The sequence below is a fragment of the Paroedura picta genome, chromosome 17 (genome assembly GCF_049243985.1).
Source record: "Paroedura picta isolate Pp20150507F chromosome 17, Ppicta_v3.0, whole genome shotgun sequence".
Classification (NCBI taxonomy): domain Eukaryota; kingdom Metazoa; phylum Chordata; class Lepidosauria; order Squamata; family Gekkonidae; genus Paroedura; species Paroedura picta.
In genome coordinates, this window is record NC_135385.1 from 23,746,627 (window position 1) to 23,767,862 (window position 21,236).

At 55.7% G+C, this 21,236-nt stretch overlaps 1 protein-coding gene across 2 annotated transcripts; it reads left to right on the plus strand.

Annotated features, from left to right (window-relative positions):
- The first annotated feature begins 251 nt into the window (after positions 1-251).
- SSTR5 (somatostatin receptor 5) lies at positions 252-21,185 on the plus strand. 2 transcript variants are annotated; one of them, XM_077316969.1, is made up of 2 exons: positions 252-379; positions 19,057-21,185. In XM_077316969.1, the coding sequence occupies exon 2, from the start codon at positions 19,122-19,124 to the stop codon at positions 20,232-20,234; it is 1,113 nt and encodes a 370-aa protein (XP_077173084.1). In that variant the 5' UTR covers positions 252-379; positions 19,057-19,121; the 3' UTR covers positions 20,235-21,185. The 2 variants fall into 2 exon arrangements, with proteins under 2 accessions (XP_077173084.1, XP_077173085.1); XM_077316970.1 differs by lacking the exon at positions 252-379 and adding an exon at positions 18,389-18,669.
- The last annotated feature ends 51 nt before the right edge of the window (positions 21,186-21,236 follow it).

Below are 21,236 nucleotides of genomic sequence, written 5' to 3' on the forward strand. Positions count from 1 at the left end.
CAAGGTGGATTCGTGCTGGTTTCCCTTGGTCGGACTTTTCGATCACTGAATTTTGTAAGGTTCGTTGAGAAGGTTCCCCGTTTGGATACCCTGCACGAGAAAAGGTGGCTTTCATTTTTGGACTGTTTCCTCCCCCCCCCCCCCCCCCGCCCCGGCAACTCCTCTTGAGCAATCAATGAAGGCCCAAGTCCACTTTGGGGTCTGTTCCAAAAGCCAGCCAAAACGAAATTTCCCTCCCACAGTTCTTTTGGTGCAAAGACAATGAGACAGCTCTGAAAGCATGACGAAGGACCTCCGAAATTCAGCATTTCAGAAGACTAGTTTGGCGACAGGCGAGCTACAGCCAGGATCGGCGTCTCCTTGCTGATCGTGGTCTGAGGTGAGATGCAGGTGACTTTTGAAAACGATTCGGATCTGAGTCCGTTTCCCCTTCTCCGTCTCATTCCCTTCCTCGGGTCTGCAGCCCTCCCTTCAGCAAGTTTAGCAGCTGATGAAGCTTCCCCGAGGGTCCCAGGGAAACCCCAAATGTCTTCAAGCCACAAAAAACGAGCACACAAATGATCAAAGTACAATTTGGGAAATGCTAGAATGCCAACAGGCCAGAATTGCCTCCTTAAAACACAGTTCATTTCTGCATTAAGTTCACTCTATGGTAGATTTTGGACTCCAAGGGCATTAGCTTAACTACCACTTCATAAATTTGTCTGGTGACTTCAGGATTTGTGGCCTGGGAAAGCCTTTCTCATTCGCTCCTGGTGGTGTGGTTTCGCCCTTCCCACCCCCCCCTGGGCGGAGGAACGGAGGAGGCCCCTTCAAGTCGAAAGCAAACCCTTTGCTCATCTGTTACGGGGACAAGAGTTTAAGCTCCACCCCCCGAAGCCTCCATTTTCTCCAGGGGAGAACTGATCTCTAATATCTGGAAGTTGGCGACCCTGCCTCCAACACTGGAGCAAGGGGTGGTTAAAAAGTTCTGGGGCATGTGTGTGTCTTTTGCCAATTGCCCTTTTGGGAATTTATGAGCAGCTCCTCCGAGGAAACGTTCCTCTTCTCCTGGAGCCATGAAATAAAGACTCCGAAAGGGGGGCTAGGGCGGCTCTCGAGCCCTGTGTTATTCCAGCTTTCCCAAATCCTGTTTAAAACTATCCTCACTCTCCCCCCCCCCCCGTCTCTCCTCCCCTCTCTGTGTTTCTGTGTGTGTGTCGGGGTTACACCTTTGTAGTAGCGGCTACTAACCCACCTTCAAACGCAGCCGTTCAAAGTTCTGGGAAATGCCTTCTATGTCCGAGAGGGACCGGCCGGGTTTAATCGACGGTGTGCGTGAGGGTCCCCCCTCCTCTTCCATCCCCCTCAACATGTTTCCAGTCTGTTCCTTGAGTGTTATCTGTCCGGTTTCCAGATTTTCGTAATCCATCGGGGCCCATGTAAATCTCGGGACTTCCTCTGCAGACTCCGCTCAGGTTCCACAGCTGTTCTCCGGCCACATGTGTGAGGAAATTAGAAATTAAGTCACTTGATCTCAGATGGATTAGGGGGTAGGGATACCGGTGGTCGCCTCGGGGCCCTGAGGGCCTCAGCCGCTGGGGTGGGGAGGGGGGTAATCTCAGCCACTGGCCCCCTTGCTCCAAACTGGGATAGGAAACATTTGGGGATAATAATTCGGGACTATTCCTCATCCCAAACTGAAGCTAACCCGAAGCATTTTGGGATAACTATTTCTGTATTCCTCTTAGCTGGATGGGACATCAGGGACACTCAGGGGCGACTCTCTGGCTCTTGGGCAAAACTCTATGGTAGAACTAACTTCTCACCATAGAATTTTGCCCCCATACCAGACAGGCAACCCCGACATGCTGACGTCATTTCCAGATGACATCAGACCATCACGGCCTTCTGGTTGGGGAGGGCTTTGGGGGGAGCTGGGCTGGGTGGGGTGCATCTGGAAAGACCCCACTCCCTCCCCCACACACACACGCACCAGTGGCCAGAAGGAACCTGACAATCCTCTCTGAAATGTGTGAGGAGACGGGTTCTAATCTGCGTTATCGTAAGGAAACGGCACAGCTGTTCATGCCCGGGCTCATTAAGAGCAGGGATGGGGGACCCACTGCCTCTCTAATTGCCTCCCCCAGCCCCACTGAACCCTGGTCAACTCTCTCCCGGTTTATCGTGCATTGTGCCTGGTGTAAATGCCATTCCGGAAGATACGAGCCAGGCCCAGGGGGAGGTCTGCTCCCATCCATCCACACTTTCCAATTACAGCCCAGGGCTAGGCAAAAGGGCTTACTTCTTGTTTCTTTATTTCAAAGACTTGTCCCTGCCCCCGCAGCCAGAAAACGGGGGTGGCTGAAAACCAATTCTTTTTTTTGCTAAAGAAAGTTCATAAAAGCAAGGACTCCAACCGAGTCTGTGAAACATAAAACAGGGTTTTTAAAACCGAAAGCCTTCAAACGCAGCTAGAGATGTTAAAAACAGCATCCCCGGCTGCAGGCCTTCCCCTCTGCAGATCTCCAGCCCCCAAATTCTCCAGGGAATTCCTACCCAGAGCTGGCAACCCTCATAACAAAAACTTGCGTTTGGCTGGGAGGAAAAAAGTTACACAGAGCAAGGAAATTGTGGCCACACAACAGCCAAGGATGCCTCCCTCTGCTGCATGTGCACATGGGGGGGGGGCTGTTCCTCCTTTGGGGGGGGGACAATAATAACAGCTTGAATGTCAAAATACAACCTAACCCCTCACACCACCTTGGGGATCCCTGTCGTGGCAACCCCTGCAGGCACGTGGGAGGAAGGCCCGTTGACCAAAGGGACTTACCTCCACGGAACTGACCCCGGGCCTTCCGCCCCCTTGCAAAACCTGCCCAGATTGCTTCAGGAACCAATCGCTGCGTTCCACGGTCTGGCAACACGGCCCGTCTGCCTCTCTGGCACTGGAGACAAACCTAATGAGGCATGGAAAGTAAATTTCCCCCACGTCGCTGTGCTGAAAAGGAAAGCACCTCTCGGGCCCAGGCGGCCGGGAAGCCAAACAAGCCTCGGGAAAGCCAGAGGAGGCCAGAAATGTACCTTGGATGCAAGGAAAATGGGGTGTGTGTGTGGGGGGGGGGGCAAAGAAACCCTCCCTCCCAGAGGGGGCCTTCCCCCTCCCTCCCTTCGCCAGCCAGACAAGAGCCTCCCCCAGGTTAATTTTTATGAGCCGAGGTGCTGAAATGAGGAAGGCCATGGAGTTTCTCAAACACAACATTATTTTAATGACTCGCAAGGCTGTTTTGCTGGAGGACCGTGATTCAGCTGTGGGGAACGCGGATGATGAACTGCACACACCGGGGCTCCTCGGCCGGCCTGAGCACGCCGAGCAGGCCAGACGTAGGCAGGCCCGTCCTGAGAAGAGCTATTAAGTGGCGTCGTAGCCAATGGGTGGATTTTTAAAAAATCCCTCAACTTTGGGAATGACCGGGAGACAAAAGCACGTCTCCTCGACCTCCCGTCTGCTTGCGTGGCACATCGCTCCGTGGCTCTCCCCTGCGGAGAATGCCGCGCTGGTTTCACCAGTTGCTGGTTGTGCCAATTCCTATCAGCGTCTTTCAAGGAGCCCAAAGGGAGTCAGTAGCGCCTGGTGGGAGGCACAACTCAGCAGAAGAACAGAATGGAAGCACGGCTTACGATGCCAGACGGCGCAAAGTGCGACAAAGACAGACTCCCAGCTTCGAATTGCATGGGGGGGGGGGAGTGAAACAAAATGGAGACTTCTTGTACTGCACCAACTGGGATGAGAAACAGGATCACATCCATAATCTTTCATGAGACCCAATTGCGGTAGATTCGGTGTGGAAAACTTCCCCTCAGGATTTTGTAGTAGCATCGCAGAAGTGAAAACTTGGCCAAATCTCAGCCTGTCCCACTGATATCAGGCTGGCTGGAAAGGGGACTTGATATCTTCTGGGCCCATAACCCTGTTGGCAGAGTTTAAATATACAAAGGAGGAGCAAAGCACCAGTTGCTTAAAGATTAAGCAGCCTGATTGAGAACTTTGTAAAGAAGAGAGGAGAGAGAGAGGCCTGTCTAACTGCTTAACTGTTATTCTTCTGGAGGCATTAATCAGGGCTCCCTCTTGCCTCCTCATGATCAGAATCCAATGTCTTTTGCTTTGCCTGTTGGTCATCTCCCTGTCAGGCGACGTTACAAATTAGTTAGTTGCCTTCAGTTCAGTCTGCCCTGCTCTAGCGTAGGCCATGGGAGTCAGAGACAGTCCAGAGATCCTCCAGATTAGTAAGACCTCCTCCATGAGCATCTTGTGTGGCCGTGGCCAAGCTGTGTCTTAGATTTCCTTCCCCGGCTTCCTCCATCGGCAGCTCCACGACTCAGTAATAAGAGAAAAATCCTTTGCTACCTCTCTGGGCTGTCTGAAGGATTATTAGCTTATGTTTCCACAGTGTCTGCAAAACCAGGGCGGACCGGATGGCAGTTGTTCACCGGAGGGAAGGAGCCTTCTCAAATCCATTTCAGCAAAAGCGGCTGGTTTTCACAACAGCCGAGTCAAAAGGACTTGGATTCCCACTCGGGCGAGTTGGGCATGTGTCTCTTTGTGCACGTCAGTTTAAATCCAGATTGGTTCAGCTCTCCGGGGGGAAACAGCACAGCGGAAGTCGCCTGACGGGACTCCGGCAGCCTGTTCCCGGGTGGATTCCAGTTCTGAAGCTCGGGAAGATTAATCTTTCCGAAAGCCACACTTCCAAAAAGCGTCTTTGGGAGTTCCCAAACAAGTTTATACGTTGTATAAACATTAGGAAATCTGGCCCTTTTCAACTCTGACACGGAGTCCGTTCACGGAGAAGCCAGCTCTGTTCCCGAAATAATAAATAATTAGGCCGGCAGCCCATTCCCAATTGTTTCGTCGTGTCTGTGGTGTCCTCCCGTCCCCTCCCTCTGCTTGGAACGTGCCACGTGGATCATCCCAACCAATCAGGGATCACCGAAGATCCCCAAGATAGCAGGTGGATCTCAGCTTGATAACCCTGAAGTTTAACTCCCTGGCCCAATCGGCCGTCACCCGGCGGAAGGCCCCTCTTTTTGGAGGGAGGTGTTTCCGATAGCACAACCTGGCCCTGGGGTCGAACTTCCGATGTGTTGTTTTTCCCCCCTTCCGTCCCAGTGTGGGTCTAGAAATCCGTCCCAAGGCAAACGGCAAATATCTGCGGAAATTCCACGTCGCCCTCTCGCTTCCAGCCCCGGTTTCTTAAGAACCGTCTTTTGGGAGCCCCGCCGTCACCTGATCCCTTTTATCGGATTGTTTGGGTGAGCGGGGGAGGGATATAAAGCCCTCTGGAAACCAATCGGAGCCCAACCAGCTTACGGCACAAGGAAGGCCACATACCAACAGCCGGGCTAACCGGGGGAGAGACTGAAGAATGTTAAACCCATCTTAGGGCCGAAGGAAAGACTTAATAGGAAAACCAACGAAGGTGAGATGCGGAGACAGAGCCGGACGGGGGAAGAGAGCCAGGGGGAAAGGCGGGCTGCTTCTCCTTCCCCCAAGACCCCAATCGCTCCGCCTTGAGTGTTTCTGAAATGGGCTGCTAAGTTATTAAGCTCTTCCCTGGGAGTGGAAAGAGATAAAATAAACACAGACGAGCCCATCCTCTCCCGAAACGAAGGGCACGGGAGGCCTAAAGTGGAAAAGCAGACGGCCGTCTTGGACAGACGTAGGCGATCAAAATAAAATCGTCAGGCGCTCAGCGACCCTGGGAACGCGCAGAGAGCAAAATAAATCATTGGCTTAAAAATTGCTTTTTATTTGTTGGGAGGAGGGGTAGAAGAAGGGGCGGCCATGTTGATCAGCCGGGGGCAGGGGGGGAGACAGACGTGGAAAGCCGCGTTTGGGCCCTCAAAGGGGTTGAGAGTGGACAAGGAGACACAGGAAACCCAGCGGAGAGAGGCAAGGAGGAAGGCGTCATTGGAAGCTGGTTCATGGAGATCTGCAATTGCCACCTGGAAGATGGCAGCTCCACTGGAATTCAGTTCTTTGCTCAAATTACCCATGGCTCAGTGGAGACCCACATCTAGGCTCGGCATGCCAACTCCTGTTGGGAGATTCAGGGGTGTAGCCTGGAGCCTTTCTCTAGTCTGGCAATCAACTTGCAATTCTGGGGAGAACTCCAGACCTCGCCTGGAGGCTGGCAACCCTAGCTTGGGGCCAACACGAGATTCTCGTTCCTAAAACCTCTCTCTTGGCGGGGATGCTGGGAGGTGTGGGAAACGAAAGGGCGTCCTGACCTTGCGCTTTTCTGTGGCTTGGTTCAGCCAAGCGGGACGAGCCGCTGGCCTACGGTCGGGCGGTGTAAGAAGTGGAACAGATGGTTACTTCATTCTGGGAACTTAATAAAATCTTCTCTTTCGTTTAATATTAAAATAGGGCCCAGAGAGGCCCTTAATAAAGGGCGACGGCTTGAAAACACTTTAGCGGTGAAATGCCAGCGAAGGCCAAGGCTAGCACAGGGTTTTGGGTCTGGTTTTGTGGCGAAATTATTATGATGATGATTATTTTGAAAGAAAGACTGGGACACCAGTTTTCTCCCCTTGCCTCTTCTGGAGCTGTTATCGGGGGGTTCAGCCAGGCCCGGAGGGAAGGCCCAGATTTTGAATTCACACCAGTTTGGGTTCCCAAAGATGGGCAAAGATGCCTCTTTCCTTGTGTGGTGTGGTCATTTTCACAACCGGTTCCGGTTTGTTATAATCATGCAATGCGGGCATGAAATCGGTGTTAACAACTGTACAAACGTGACGGGGGAATGTGGTGGAAGGTCCCCTTTCTCGCCCCGCCCCTCTCCTCCCCCCCTGCCCCATACCAGCACTGCAACATTGCTGGCGTCTGTCCCAGGACAACTGCAGAAACAGAAAGTCAACTTTCACTTTCCTTGCAGCTGTTCACCAAACGGATCCGTCTTCCATCCAAGAGGAACAGCTGGGGGGGGGAGGGAGAGGGACGGAGGGGAGCAAGGGGGAGAGACCTCCTTGTGACAAGTGACCTCAGTTCCAGAGAAGGCACCGACCGGAAAAGAAACAACCAAAAAGCGTATCCATCAAGTGGGAGGGGGGAGTGATGGGGGAAATGAAGAAAGAAAAATCACAGGCAGCCAGCTGGGTGACTTTGGGCTAGTCACAGTCCTGTTAGAGCTGTTCTTGCAGAGCCATTCTGTCAGAGCTCTCTCAGGCCCGCCTACCTCACAGGGCGTCTGTTGTGGGGAGAGGAAGAGAAGGCAATTGTAAGCCCCTTTGAGGCTCTTTTGGGGAGTGAAAAGCAGGGTATAAAACCCAATTCTTGTTGTTCCAGAAAAAAACTGGATTACTACGGCTGGGGAGCTTAATTCTCCATAATTGCACCTCACCCTGACAGAAACAATGAGCCATTTTTAAATTTAGTTTACTGACTGAGGGAAGGGGTTTACTGTCAATTTTACTGCTTTGCCCGATTTTAATGGCGGCCGCCTCGTTTTTACGATGATAAGGTCCCTCCTTTCCTTTTGGATCAGCAGAAGGTATAAATCTTTTAAACAAACCCACACGCAAAAGTGGCTCAAGCAGAGAGCTCGGGAAAGTTTTGGGGGTTTTTTCCCCTCTCTTTTAGGGATCCCGAGAAAGACGACGTGTCAGAGCAAGGAACGGGGCGGTTTCTCCAAGGCACAGCGATAAAACGCGTTTGCTTCAGATGGTTTCCTTCCTACTCCACGGAAGTCAGCCAAGGCGCTCTCCGTGGGGGCGGGAGGGGGCCAGGCTGGGCCAGGCACGGCTTTCGGGTGCCTTCCCGGGGGCGTCAAACCATCTGACGTGGGAACGGATGAGAATCGCTCGGCCGGCTTGATCTGGGAATGTTTCCCTCGTGGGAGAGCGCCATGGAGATGAGGCCCTGCCAGAGCGATCCCGGAGGCGAGGAAGCCAGGCCCACGCTGTGTTGCTGAGGAGAAACAGTTGGCGGACCGGGCGCCATTTTGAGGAGGGTTTTTGCAAGAGATTGGGCCGGGGTGGCGGGCTCCTCGCTTGCCGAAACCCTGAGAGACCTGGATTCCTCCATCCCGAGATCCCGGGACTTTCTGGAAACTTCTCCCGCCCCTCGGATGAAAGATAAAACATCAAACATCGTTCCCGGCTGAGTTAACATCTGACAGTTCCTGCCTCCCCCGCCCCAAATCCTCAGGGAGGCATCGGTGCTCCGTCCGAACCAGATATCCCTAGTTCTTGACGGCTTGGGATGACCTCATGAGAGGTTTAACTCCAAGCGTTTGCGGGCGCTTCAAACAAACACTCTCCGAACTGGCGATTGCAGCCGTGCATGACTCACGGCCCTCCAGTCCTTTCCAGCTGCAGAGGGAAACAACCAAAGAGCCCTCTTTCTCCTTGGAAGCGGGGCTCGCGGCTAAACATCTGAAGCAGGCATGAGCAGTCCCAGAGGCACACGGGCCAGGGATCGTGAGGGAGTCCCCGGCCTCAGACGGCCAGTCTTGTCATAGGGGAGACCAAGCCGTGTGGTCCAGGATGGTCGTCACCATGCACGAAAATTGTAGGATTAAACAGGTCCGCCGGACTTTGCCAGGGGATGGAGGCAGCTCACTGGGAGAGGGCCGGAAGCACAACACCCCTGCATTAACCACCAGTGATGCAGGCACATGGCAGGCGTCGTCGGAGGCAATGCTCTGGAGGGGGGACTGGAGGGCATTGTCCCCCACTGAGGTCCCTGTTTTCCCCATCCTCCGCCCCCAAATCCTGAGGAGTTTCCTAACCCGGAGGCTGGGTAATCCAACCCTCCAACCTGGGAAGCCCTCGAATTTGAGGTATGGGAGATGACGGACAGAGGCCGGGCTTCCACCTGCACGTGCTGAAGTCAAGACTTGCGGGTTCCCTGGAGGAAGTATTTCTGGCTGAGCCAAAGCTGCCCTCTGCAGTTCAGAATAAGCTTCATGCTTTCCCAGCAGCGCTTGGAAGAAAGCCCATCCGTCGGCCGAGACAGCCCTCTTGCCCCGAATCTCTCCTTCGCTGGCCACCAGTAGCCCCAAATTGCCCTGGCTTTGCGGTTCAGCCATTCTGCATGATCCCCGATTGGCTGGGCTCGTCCACACTTCTCATCCCAGGAGGAGCGCGGATGGGGAGGTGGCTGCGAGTTTCCTGCATTATTCGGGGGGGGGGGTTGGACTAGATGACCCCGGAGGCCCCTTCAAAGTCTATGATTCTCAGGAGAAAGAGAAGTTCATGTTGGGAGCGACAGCAGCAGTCAGGGAAGCTCGGGCAGCAGTCAGAAATGGGGAAGGATCTCACAATCACAATGGCCGGGGGGTGCATTTTTACCCACCGTTCCAAAAAGATAGCATTTGAGTGATAAAGTTAAAATGGGATCCCTTCATGGCGCTCCTGCTTTTAACGTTTTATCAGCTCCGAGGGTGCTAAATTCCTAGCCACCGCTGAGATCCTGCAACGGGCTCTGCACCAACCCAAAAACTCTTTGGAAAATTACAGTTTGGAGAGTGGAGGAACAGTTCCTAGATTTTACTCCTGGAGGGCTTGGATTTTTTAAATATCATTCCAACAGCGCCCTCTTGTGGCATTACGTTAGCAGGCCTGGAGAGATCTTGCTGGCTTCTGGACTCCACACCAAAATCCAGCGTTACTGCCGGGGTTGGGGGCGTCAGATACGGACCCCAGGGGGCGGTGGAAGAGACGTGGCCCTTTTGGGTCCCCAAAGACGGTCAGAAGAATGGTACTTTTGTTGTGGAAAACAAGAGCTGCCATTCCCTGGTCCCCGGAAGCCTGGTTGACCTAGAGAGAAATTGGAAATTAAATTCCATAATGGGATCCGGTACAGTTTAGCATGGATTGGACACTGTTAGCACCTGTCACCGGAAGGGCAGGCACCACGGAACAGCCTGATCACATCAGATCTCAGAAGCGAAACAGGGAAGGGTCCTCGAAGGAACAGCGGCATCTAAGAACCAACTCTTCTTCTTCTTCAGTAATCTCAGGGCTCTCTCAGCCTCCCCTCCCTCACAGGGTGTCTGTTGTGGGGAGAGGAAAGGGAAGGCGATTGGAAGCCACTTTGAGCCTCCTTAAGGGAGAGAAAAGCGGCATATAAGAACCAACTCTTCTTCTTCTGAAACGACCACTCATCCGCCTCATGGGAGGCACCCAGGTTTTAGGAGCAGCAGAGGAAGAAGGGAACAAAATCCCTCTGTCCCCTTTCTCCTTCTAATGGATTATTCCCCAAACTCTAAAGGCAGGGAGAAATTCGGAGGAGGAGATTATTGTGGGATGTGAGACCAGCAGATGGCCTCAGTGAGACGCTAGTAGACGCTTCCTCAGCTTAACAGAAAAGTTTTTCAGCTTTCCGTTCAGAGAGGTAGCCAGATCTACCTTCACCGCCGAGGAGGTCTCATCCCCACCCTCTGGCTTCAAGGAGGGGCCCATTTCAGAACAGCCCAAGTAACCCAGCAGGCCTCCTTCCTTGGGAGTGCCGGGATCTGAACCCGGCTCTCCCAAGGGCCGAGCGTAGACAGCATAACGTCAGTCCTTGCTAACTGGGAACCCCTTGTGGGCTTTTTGTATGAAACGCTTTGACAATTTGTGGTTTTGAGGACTAAAGGATTTGAGAATAGTTTTCTAGAGATGAAAAAAAGGAAGGCTTTGTGAAGAACTTTGCAATAATTTTTAAATAAGTCATCTTGTTATAATCTAATAACTTTGGCTTAATTGGAAATCGCGCATGTTTTTGTCGCTGAGAAACTTGGAAATGTTACCTCTGTCTCTTTTTGTGTGTATTTTAACCTGTTGTCCTTTTTTTTGGAAATTTAATTTTTTTCTTGTCTCCCATTTCTTGCTCTTTTTGGTCTCCCATTTGTCTCCCATAACAATACTAAACCACCCTGCCTCGCCTCAAGCGTGGAGCGGGGGCCAAGTTGTCCGATGACGTCTCCTCAAGCCGCTGGCCATGGAGGGTCTTTTTCCTTTCTCATGGAGAGCTGCTCACGATAATTCCAAAATTGCAGAGAAAAAAGATTGCTCCAAGTTGTCCCTGGCAACCAGAGCAGGGTCCAATGCACTGCAAAGGCTCAGCAAGGGGGATCAGTCAGGGGCACAAAGATGGGAGGCAGAGCAGGCAAAGTGCAAGGACTGCTCAGCTAAGCAGGGGTGCCCAAGTCCGGCAACAGCAAACCACCTCTGAAAATCTCTTGCCATGGGATCCTTGTGGGATCCCTAGAAGTTGGTGATGACTCGATGGGGTTTTCCCCTTGGTCGGGGTCCCGTGGGTGAGAGCTACATCCAGGGGAATTTCACCCCACTGGATTGGGGAGGGGGGAATGGGTGGGAAGGGGCTTCCCTTTGCAAACAACCATAAAAGACACAGCCAGAACACAGCCATAAAAGACACAGCCAGAATAATCTTGACTGCATGACAGCATCCTAAGAAGTGCTCCTATTTTGGTAGGTAAAATTTCTTTAACTCGTTATCCTTGGAGTTGGGTCTTCTTTGTCATTTACTTGAGCAGCATTTCCCCCTTGGCTGGAAAACACGAGGGACCGGGGATGCTGCATGATGTTTCTGTGTTTCCAAAGCAAATTGTGATAATCATTTTGCATTTAACCCAATAAAATAAAAGGGAGAGGCCCAGCTCCGCTTTCTGTGTGCCCCGCTGACAAGAAACAACCCACAAGGAGACGAGGCAGGCGGACAGAAATTGGCAGGATATTCCAACCGTCAAGGAAACCACGAAATTAGAGTGAACGGGCATGGATGCTGGGGCTGGGCACTCTCCAGCCATATTTTTATTATTATTATTCTGTGTGGCACGCCATCGAGAACACCTCGACCTCCAGGACCCTGACAGACAGAACGCAGCCCCTGATTAACAGCAAGGGTGTGTCCCAATGAAATATGTCGCACACAAAACCAACACACAAAGACAGCTCCTGGGGGAAAGTCAAAAGCAACTTCCTCGGTCCCGAAGCGAGGGCGGGGTTTAAATGGGCAAAGAGGAACCGAGCACCATGCCGCTCATCAGAAGAAAATAGTTTCATTGAGAAGAGAAACAGACTTTGCATAGGAAGAGGAGAGGAGGAAGTCTCCACAAACTGTTCAGTTCGGCATTCACTGAGTTCTGTTCATCTGTTCATCTGACTCCTCCTCCCTCAAAATCCCTAAATCTGGGCCTGGGGGTCTGTTTGTGAGTGTCCTCGTTGCCTTGACACCAGGCACGACCGCCGGCCCCTGGAGAGACCGGGTCACTCTCTGGCCATCCTAACAAGCCATTTATCTCTGGCTGTATTTTTACCAAACGCACCCTTTCGACTCAAAAAGAAATCGACGGACAAGAGCCACGAAAGGGCAGCTCTTCCTCGAAGGTATCCCTCTCGCTTTGCGGCTCGTTCTAAAGGGAGCCGTTTCTCCCAGCCCAGGAGGGTGGGATGTGGGGCCAGCCGGCCGGAAAGCTCTCACCCCACTGCTCCCCAGCACCTCTGTTTCACTGTTGGGCCACAAGGAGGGCTCAGTGGTGCACCCACCCACAACCCCACAGCTTGTTTTCTGCTCTCTCCCCAATGAATGGTGCCCAGCACGGGTGGCCCATCTCCCAGGGGAGCTAATGGGGGTTGCCAGCCTCCAGGGGAGACCTGGAGAGAGCCCGGTGTAGAACCTGGCCTCCAGGTGGAATTGGCCACTTTGGAAGATGGACTCTATGGGGCGATGCCCCACGGAACGCCCTCCCCTCGCCCAGCGGCCTGAGGCCTTCCTGTGACATTGCTGCCTGGCACTGGGATTCAGAGGTTGACTGCCCCTGAACATGGAGGATCGTCGCAGTCCCCGTGGCTAGGAGCCATCAATAGACTTCTCCTCCATGCGTCTATCGAGCCCCCCTTGAAAGCGCCCTTTGCCGGTGGCCATCCCAGCATCATCTGGCTGCAGATGCCGCATCTGAAGGGCTCCTTTTCTCCGTCCTTTGCCAGCCTCTCACAGCCTCGGACGTGAGCGGAGCAAAGCGGGCCTGAGATTAAATCTCCCCTACAACGCTGGCTTCTGCAAATCAAGTGCGGCCCGGGCGAAGCCCGATCAAATTAAAAGCAAATTTTGATGGAGCGTCTCAGCGGGCCGCCGAGTGCATTTCCTGGCGCTGGCCACCTGGCCGAGGCCACATGCGGCACATGGAAGGGGGAGGGCTGGGAGCGAACCCAGCTCTTATTTGGGGGGGGGGACGCAAGCAGGGTTGAATTGAGCACGTCTAGCCAAGCGTGTGAACAGCAGCCAGGAGACCCCCTCTCTTTACCGCAGGGTAGAGTTTCCCAACCTGGAGAAACCGGAGAAGCCCAGCCCCACAGGATTTCGGGAGCTAAGCAGGGGTGGCCCCAGCAAGGACTTGGGGGGGGGGGTGGCTTTAGTCAGCCAGGAGATGAGCTGCAACTCTAGGGGGTCCCCAGGCCCTACCTGGAGGTTGGTATCCGTATCGTTGCAGAACAACATCATGGTGTCTTCGCAGGTCGGTCAGGGTCTCGTCCACAGTGATCTTGGGGTTCTTTGTCGGGGCTGGCAGGGAGAAGAGAGGCATGTTTTTTTTAAAAGCGGGTTGGAAACAAGTTTCCCTCGGCCCCGGCGTCCCCCGCAACGGACGGCCGGCGCTCGCAAGCCGGCCGAGGAGCCGAGCCGATAAATCACCCAGAATCCATTTCCCAAATGACTTGGGCCTGGTTCAAGTTCCTGTTGAACATTTGGGTAATATGTCACCACCTACAGACTCCCTTCTTCTTGTTAAATTGGAAAATAACTTACCCAGTATGGACTGCGGGGCAGTTTGTCATTCCAGGAAGAGGCCAGGAGATCGCTCCCCCCCCCCTCCCCAGCGGATAAATATCTGCCGGTGACTGGAAGAGGACAAGCCGGCTGGTGACACTGCGGCCATGAACTGCTCCTTAGGGGGGCCTTCCTCAGTTGTCCCTTCCCTGTCTCCGTCTGAGGCCGGGCCTCGGATTCAGCACCCCGGAGAGCACCCAGGGCAAGCTCTCTCAAAAGGCACATGAAATGGGACCCACGCAAGACGGCCTCCTCAAGGACAGAGCATGGGCGCATGTGTTTGCTGGCAGGGGCTCATGGGAACTGTAGTCCATGGGCATCTGGAGGGCCGCAGCCTGACCACCCCTGTGCTAAAGTATATTTTGAAGGGCCAGAACCTGCTGTCCTGCCGCACCTCCTTGCCCTAACAGAGAAGATTTTGCATTTCTGGCTTCCTGGGGAGGTTTCCGAAGCCAGCCCCGACTGTGCAGTTCGATCAAATTGTCAGCCCAGTCAATCGGCAGGATTACAGTGTCCCCTGCTATAGCGCAGTGGTTACGAGCAGCAGCCGTGAGCCAGTCGGTCGAATCTGGCCTCTGGGCTTGTTTGGCGGCTGGTGTCTCAGCACCCTCCCGCCGCAACGTGGCCGTAATTTGACCGGCCTGCTTCGCAAGGCTGTTTGTAAGCATCATAGGTTCAGGACGGACAAGAGGAAACAGTACCTTAGAGAGGAGGTGGTGGGTTCAGTGTGGAATTCACTGCCATGGGATGCAGGGATGGCCACAGGGGCCGAAAAGGGGTTTCGGTAGATCCCTGGGGGACGGGTCTGTCATTAGGCCGAGGGGAACTTCCTCTAAGCCTCCGAACCCCAGAGCCAGGAGGCAACATCAGGGGAAGGCCCGGGCCTCCCTGCACAACTGTGAGACGGCAGGCTGGACTAGAGGGCCCTCGCTGGCCTGACCCGGATGCTCCGGCAGCACTCACCGCTCAGCTTCTGACTTGCCCTTGTGAGATCCCCCGGGATTCCTGATCCTCGGAGAAGGGGGAAAGAAAGAGCAACCATCAAGACTCACCTCGCTGCCGACTCCCAGGCACTCGCGGCTCCAAATGCCGCGGTTCGTTTTCTCTCTCTGGAAAAGAAATATATTCTGCTTTTGCTTTGGGATTGTAAACATGTACGTCATTGGAAAGACAGTCGGCGGCATGTCGGGAGTGAGGGTCTCGAGGGAGGGAGGGAGGGAGGGAATGAGGGACTCTCCTCGAGGAAATAGGGGGTCCTTCCAAGGCCCCAGGAAGAAATTCTCAAGAGGTTCCAGGTCTCCAGATCCTTGATTCGATCAATGCAGCTTTTGCGCATCCAGCACGAAGGCTTGGAGAGTCTGTGAATAAGAGCCCTGCAATACATCAACACGACTTTCCCCCAGTGGGCTGCTCTGGGTCTCTGCCTCGATCGGCCTCTTCTGGCTCCGGCCTGCACCCGCACGGACAGGACGGGATCCAGGGCAGGGGTCGGGAGTCACCCAATGGCGAGTCAGAGCAGGTGAGTCAAAGCCTAGCTATAAATCCCCGTTTTGTGTCTTTTCGAGGGGAGGAAGAGGAGAGAGGGACAGGGTGGACATAGAAGGAAGAAAGGGAGGCAAAACGGCTTGCAGAAGACTTGGCCACCCTCCACTTCTACATTTCTGTCCCGCCCTCGAAGAGACCCTCAAGGCACAACGAGGAGTCAAAGCCAAGGTGGAGGCGTGCGGTCATAAAAAACAAATCAATTTTTGCAGGCCGGATTGAGAAGCAACGCCGGCCGTGGAAAAGGTGAACGGCTCGGTGGAGATGCAAAACAGCAAGGCCTTTTCCCATCAGTTCAGAGGATGCCTTTCAGACCCACCAAGTTTTGTTCGAGATATAAGCGCGCTCCTGCCCTTAGCAGCAGAGGGGCTCCAAATATCCCCTCCCCGAAAGGTCAGTCTTGCTGACAGATGTTAAATGCTCTGTGCTCTTCAGCTCTGGCAGAAGCGCTGTCTGAAGGAATCGTGGCTGGTCTGCTCGGCACTGCACTGCCGGACAGCCAAATTTGCAAAGAGAAGACGCCGGCACTGAGACGCAGCACAAGCCACCGGCTGGACTGAATCCTAATTTCTTGGGCCTGATGCAGTTTGTGTCAGGAGGACTTCCGGAGGGACAGCACCTCCCTGCTTGTAGAAATCTAGGCACACATTCAGCCCTGACACACACACGAGCCAGAAAGAATTTCCCTCTCCTACGGGATAAGATTCAGAGAGGCGATGCCCCCTCACCTATGGTCAATTCCATAATAAATATTAAGAAAACGGTTATTATGCCCTGCTTTTCACAGCCCCTTTGCCCACAACAGACGCCGGGGGGGGGGGGGGGCGAGAGAGCTCTAAGAGAACGGCTCTGTGTGAACAGCTCTAAGAATAGCCCAAGGTCACCCAGCCCATATAACACAGAGGAGGACCACCGGTTCTCCAGCGTACGGACCACCACTCTTGCAAAACGGACAGCTCTCTAACAGGCCCCCCTGATATCTTCAAGGCTTCTTATGTTTGAGCCCCTGCAGTTTGGAAGGCGAGCAAGAAATCTGTGTCTCCCCCCCCCCCCACTTTCCAGGAGATGCCCCCCCCCCGCCCTGACTCTGTCTCATGCAAAGAGCGATTATTGTTCTGAGTGCCATCCGTCAAACTCCCCCCCCCCCCGGGCGGATGGGGGGGAGGGAGCATCTCCAACATCCGTCATCCCCTGGCACTAATTTGCTCTTAGTCAAGCACTAATGACACAACCAACTTCCAATCTGGAAATTTATCTCTCTGCGCCGGATTTCTCCCTCCGCCCTCCAAACCAGATGCCTTTTTCCTTCCCACCCCGAATGAGTAGAGTCCTGCTCAGGTATTTCCTGGCTTCACAGGAGCCCCCTTTTCTCGGGCGGCTGAAGACAGAGTCGGTTTCACGGGGCAGACTGGTACTTTCAAAGAGGCCAGGAGATTGGGCTTGAGCCCTGGACAAGATTTCCCAAGCAGGAGGTTTCAAAAGTCCAGGCGGGCTCCGTCAGACGAAGGGTTAAATCCTTGCCCAAGTTCCCTGGATGACCTCGGGCCAAGGGCCAAGTCACTCCCTCTCGGCCAGGCAAGGATCAAGGTGAGGAGGGAAGGAAGGGAATCAGTCCAACGGCTTGAAGCCCCGGTTATTTGGAATTGGAACTGATTGGCCCTCCTTGGCAGAGTGCTCTCTCTTTCTTAGCGACACCACCCCTCCAGGGAGGGCCAATTGGGTCGGGGGGGGGGGAGGTGATGTCCCTGCAAGCAATTTGGGGCTCTCCTTGCAGGAAGGGATGAACCAGGGCCGGGCTCTCCTGGCCCTTTCTTACGCCTCCAGGGTGAAGCCGGTCGCCCCTTTGGGGTTCAAAAGGGGTTTTCTGCAGGCTCCAGGGAGGGGCTCTGCCTGGGCACAGACCAAGGAGTCCCTGGGGGGTGAGCTAATGGTGCATTCCCTGCTTCACGCAGGGGGGTGGACTAGATGACCCCTGAGATCCCCCCCCCCCAGCTCTGGGTTGCTCGCCATGGAAGGCAAGACGGGCAGGCGCCAACCCAGGCAGGCAGAGAACAAACAGGTCCCACCCTCCCCCACCCCCTCCCGCCCCGCCACGTGTCCTTTCCAAGACCTTTCAGCCGCCCGCGTCTTTGCGGAGGGGACGCCCCCCCCTCCCACCGTGGCGCTTCCACCACCCGAGCGGGCGACGCAGCAGCAGGAGGGAGAATAGCTTCAACCCCCCCCCCCCGTCTCTGGGAGGGGGGTCATAGGAGGGAGGGAGGGAGGGGCGGGGACTCCGACCTGCCAATCGAGGGCTTTTTGCGGGGGGGGGGGGGAGACACACTGCAAGGGCGGGCCGTTTGCCGAGCGGCAGCAAGTTTTGCGCAAGGGAGAGCAGGCGGCGAACGTCGGGATCCGAGGACGCGCATCTTCCTTGCAAAGAGCGGCGGGACACCGGGACAGGTAAGGGAGGGGGGGTGCCTGCTCCGTCTCTCCACCTCCGAGTCTCCCAAAGCTGCAGCAGAGGAGGGAGGGAAGCCCCCGAAAGCCTCCCGAATGCTGGGTTCGAATCCCGCCTCGCTTTTTAGAAAGCCCGGGTGGGAAAGGCGCCTCTGTTTCCCTCTCCACCCCACCCCACCAACTGGCTTGGCCCGGCCCGGCCCCGAAGAGGAGACCTGTGTGGACACCCCCCCCCCCCCCCCCGCGCGCCCTGCCCTGCCCTGCCCCTGAAGGTGGAGGCTCTCCGCACCGGAATCCTTCTCCGGGTGGCTCGTCCCTGGCCAGCCCCCCTGGCCGCTAATCCTGCCTTCCCCTCACCGCAGCCCTGCGAGGTAGGCTGGGCAGAACGTGTGCGGCTTGCCCAAGGTCACCCAGCCAAGCCGGGATTCGAACCCGCGCCTCCCCCGGCGGACCGGCTCTCTCTGGGCGGTGCGCAGATGCTCGAGTGACTATTAACTACTAATAGCAGCTAATCATCAATAGGCATCACCGCCGACGCCGGGAGGGAGGGAGGGAGGGAGGGAGGGAGGCGCGGGGCTCCCGGCCCCCCAAGTGCCAGCCCCTCCTGCCGGGCAGAGGCGGGACCGCGGCGGGCAACTATTTAGGGCTGAGACCGCCTCGCCGAGCCCCGACTCGCTCCGCCGCAGCCTGGGGAGACCCCCGGAGCCGCCTCGCAGCGCCCGAGACCCGCGGCACAGGCAGCCGCCCGCAGCAGCCCCACTCGCACCCTCCTGCTCAGGGGGGACGGGCGGGAGAGCCACCGGGAGAGCCAAGGACCCCCCCCAGCCCCCTTCCAACAGAGGGATCGGGACGGCCCCTGAGAAACTGGCCAGGTAAGCACAAACTGGGGGGGGAGGCAGGGGGGCTGGAGAGCAGCGCCTGGGGTGCCGCACAAGCGGCCGGTTCCCTCGGCCGGGTTGACGAGGGTGGGGGGGGGGCGACAGGCAGGTCTCCTTTGGCCGCACCGGCAGGCAGCCGAAGAGCCGGACCCCGTCCGCCGCTTCCTTGACACACTCCTCCCCCGGCAGAGAGACTTTTCCAAGCGAGACCTTATCCTTCCCTGGGGGGGCGGGGGGGGGTTGTGCATTCAGTGGCCCAAGGTTTCATGGGGGGGCAGACAGATGCCTCCTCCTTCTCCTGCTTCTTCTTCTCCTTCTCAAACGAATTCTGGACACCATCTTCCAATAACAAGCTTTTAAAAAAAATCTCTGTCTCCCCAGGAAGAAGATGTTGGCGGGCAGGAGGCCTTAGTTTCCCGGGCGTTTCTGGGACCGGGTCGAGGGGCATGGATCCGCTGCATTTCCCCTCCCCGCTGGGCACGGAGCCGAGTTCTCTGGGGGAGGCCAACGCCTCCTTGCGGGCAGAGCCAGGCAACGGCACCCACCCGGGCTACCCCCTCCCCCCCGAGATCCAGTCTGTCCTCATCCCCATCATCTACCTCCTGGTCTGCGCCGTCGGGCTGAGCGGGAACACCCTGGTCATCTACGTGGTCCTGCGCTACGCCAAGATGAAGACGGTCACCAACATCTACATCTTGAACCTGGCCGTTGCCGACGTACTCTTCATGCTGGGCTTGCCGTTCCTGGCCACGCAGAACGCCATCTCCTACTGGCCCTTCGGCTCCTTCCTCTGCAGCCTGGTGACGGCTTTCGACGGCATCAACCAGTTCACCAGCATCTTCTGCCTGACGGTCATGAGCCTGGACCGCTACGTGGCCGTGGTCCACCCCATCAAGTCCACCAAGTGGCGCCGGCCGAGAGTGGCCAAGCTGGTCAGCGTGGCCGTGTGGACGCTCTCCTTCCTGGTGGCCCTCCCCATCGTCATCTTCGCCGACGTCCAGGAAGAGCTGCACACCTGCAACATGAACTGGCCCGACCCAGTGGAGGTCTGGTCCGCCGTCTTCATCGTCTACACGTCCGTCTTGGGGTTCTTCGGCCCGCTGCTGGTCATCTCCCTCTGCTACTTGCTGATCGTCGTCAAGGTCAAGTCGTCCGGGATCCGAGTGGGCTCCACCCGGCGGCGGCGGTCCGAGCGGAAGGTGACGCGGATGGTGGTCGTCATCGTCCTGGTCTTCGTCTTCTGCTGGCTGCCCTTCTACACCGTCAACATCGTCAACCTGGTCTTCATTCTGCCCGAGGTGCCCGCCCTGGTGGGGGTCTTCTCCTGCGTGGTGATCCTCTCGTACGCCAACAGCTGCGCCAACCCCTTCCTCTACGGCTTCCTCTCGGACAACTTCAGGCAGAGCTTCCAGAAGGCCTTGTGCCTCCGCAAGGGGAACGGCGTGGAGGACGGAGACCCCACGGACCACCGGCTGCACAAGAGCAGCTGCCTGCAGGAGGTGATGCTTCTCCAGCGGAGCGTCGACTCCAACGGACACATGCAGACCAGCAAGGTGTAGCGTCCCCGGGGCCTCCGAGAGAACCCGGAAGGGTCCCAAACGCCTAAGAAGCCACAGGTGGACGGTGGAGGGGAGGGGGCGGCCCACTCCGCCCTCTCGGTGTATATAGATTCCGGGTGGGAAGGAGGTTTCCTTCTCGCTAAAGACACTGAAACGCCATCATCTTTCCACGGCCCCAGGAATGCTTCGGAGAGACTCAGGGCCCAGTAAGCCCATCTAATTCCAGCACATCTGAACCGTCTGTTTTTCTCTACAGGGCGGTAATACAAGTTGGTCGTTTCTCCCGCACACAAAGCGACATTTGCTGAAATGTTTCCACGTCATATTCATGAGTTTCCGGTGGCTCGCTGTTCCCCAGGCCTCCGGGGGACCGGGACAGAAGCAGTGGCCTACCCGGCAGGGGGGCCTCTGGAGTAGCCCATGCGCATGTGGAGCGAATGTGGCACTATGACAGAACCCGTGTGGAGCCCGCCTCTGTGCGCCAAACAGGCTGCTAAATATTAGCAAATATTCCTGACCGTCGACGCTAGAGACGCATCCAAATTAGGGAGTTTTGGAGACGGATTCTGGGGAGGAAGATTCGGTTGAGATTTTTCGGGAGGGAAACCAACGCATTTCAGTGAGGCCGTGGTGCTCCTGACGCCCAGAATGCAAAGCGGCAGGCCTACAACAATGGCCTGAGGACAGTTCCTGATGGGGGCAGGTAATGTTGGCTCCCTTGCCCCATAGCGCCCTGCCCCAGTCAAGCCCTTCTCCGTCCCAGTAGGCTCAAGGGGAACCTGCACATTCAGGTTCTGGTTTGCCACATCAGTAGTCATCAGAGACAGAACCGTCAAATCCCCTTTTAAAGCCGCAAAAGCTAAGCAATCGCCAAGCCTCCTGTGGCCTGGAGTTCCAAAGGCTGATGATTATTTTGTTCATTGAATTCATTTGTACCCCGTCTCCCCCCCCCCCAAAAAAAAAATTTGGGTCCAGAACAGCTTACATTACTGGCCTCTGTTT

What these genes read in the sequence shown, in the direction of transcription:
- SSTR5 (XM_077316969.1), top strand. Translation starts at nt 19,122, where the DNA reads ATGGATCCGCTGCATTTCCCCTCCCCGCTGGGCACGGAGCCGAGTTCT.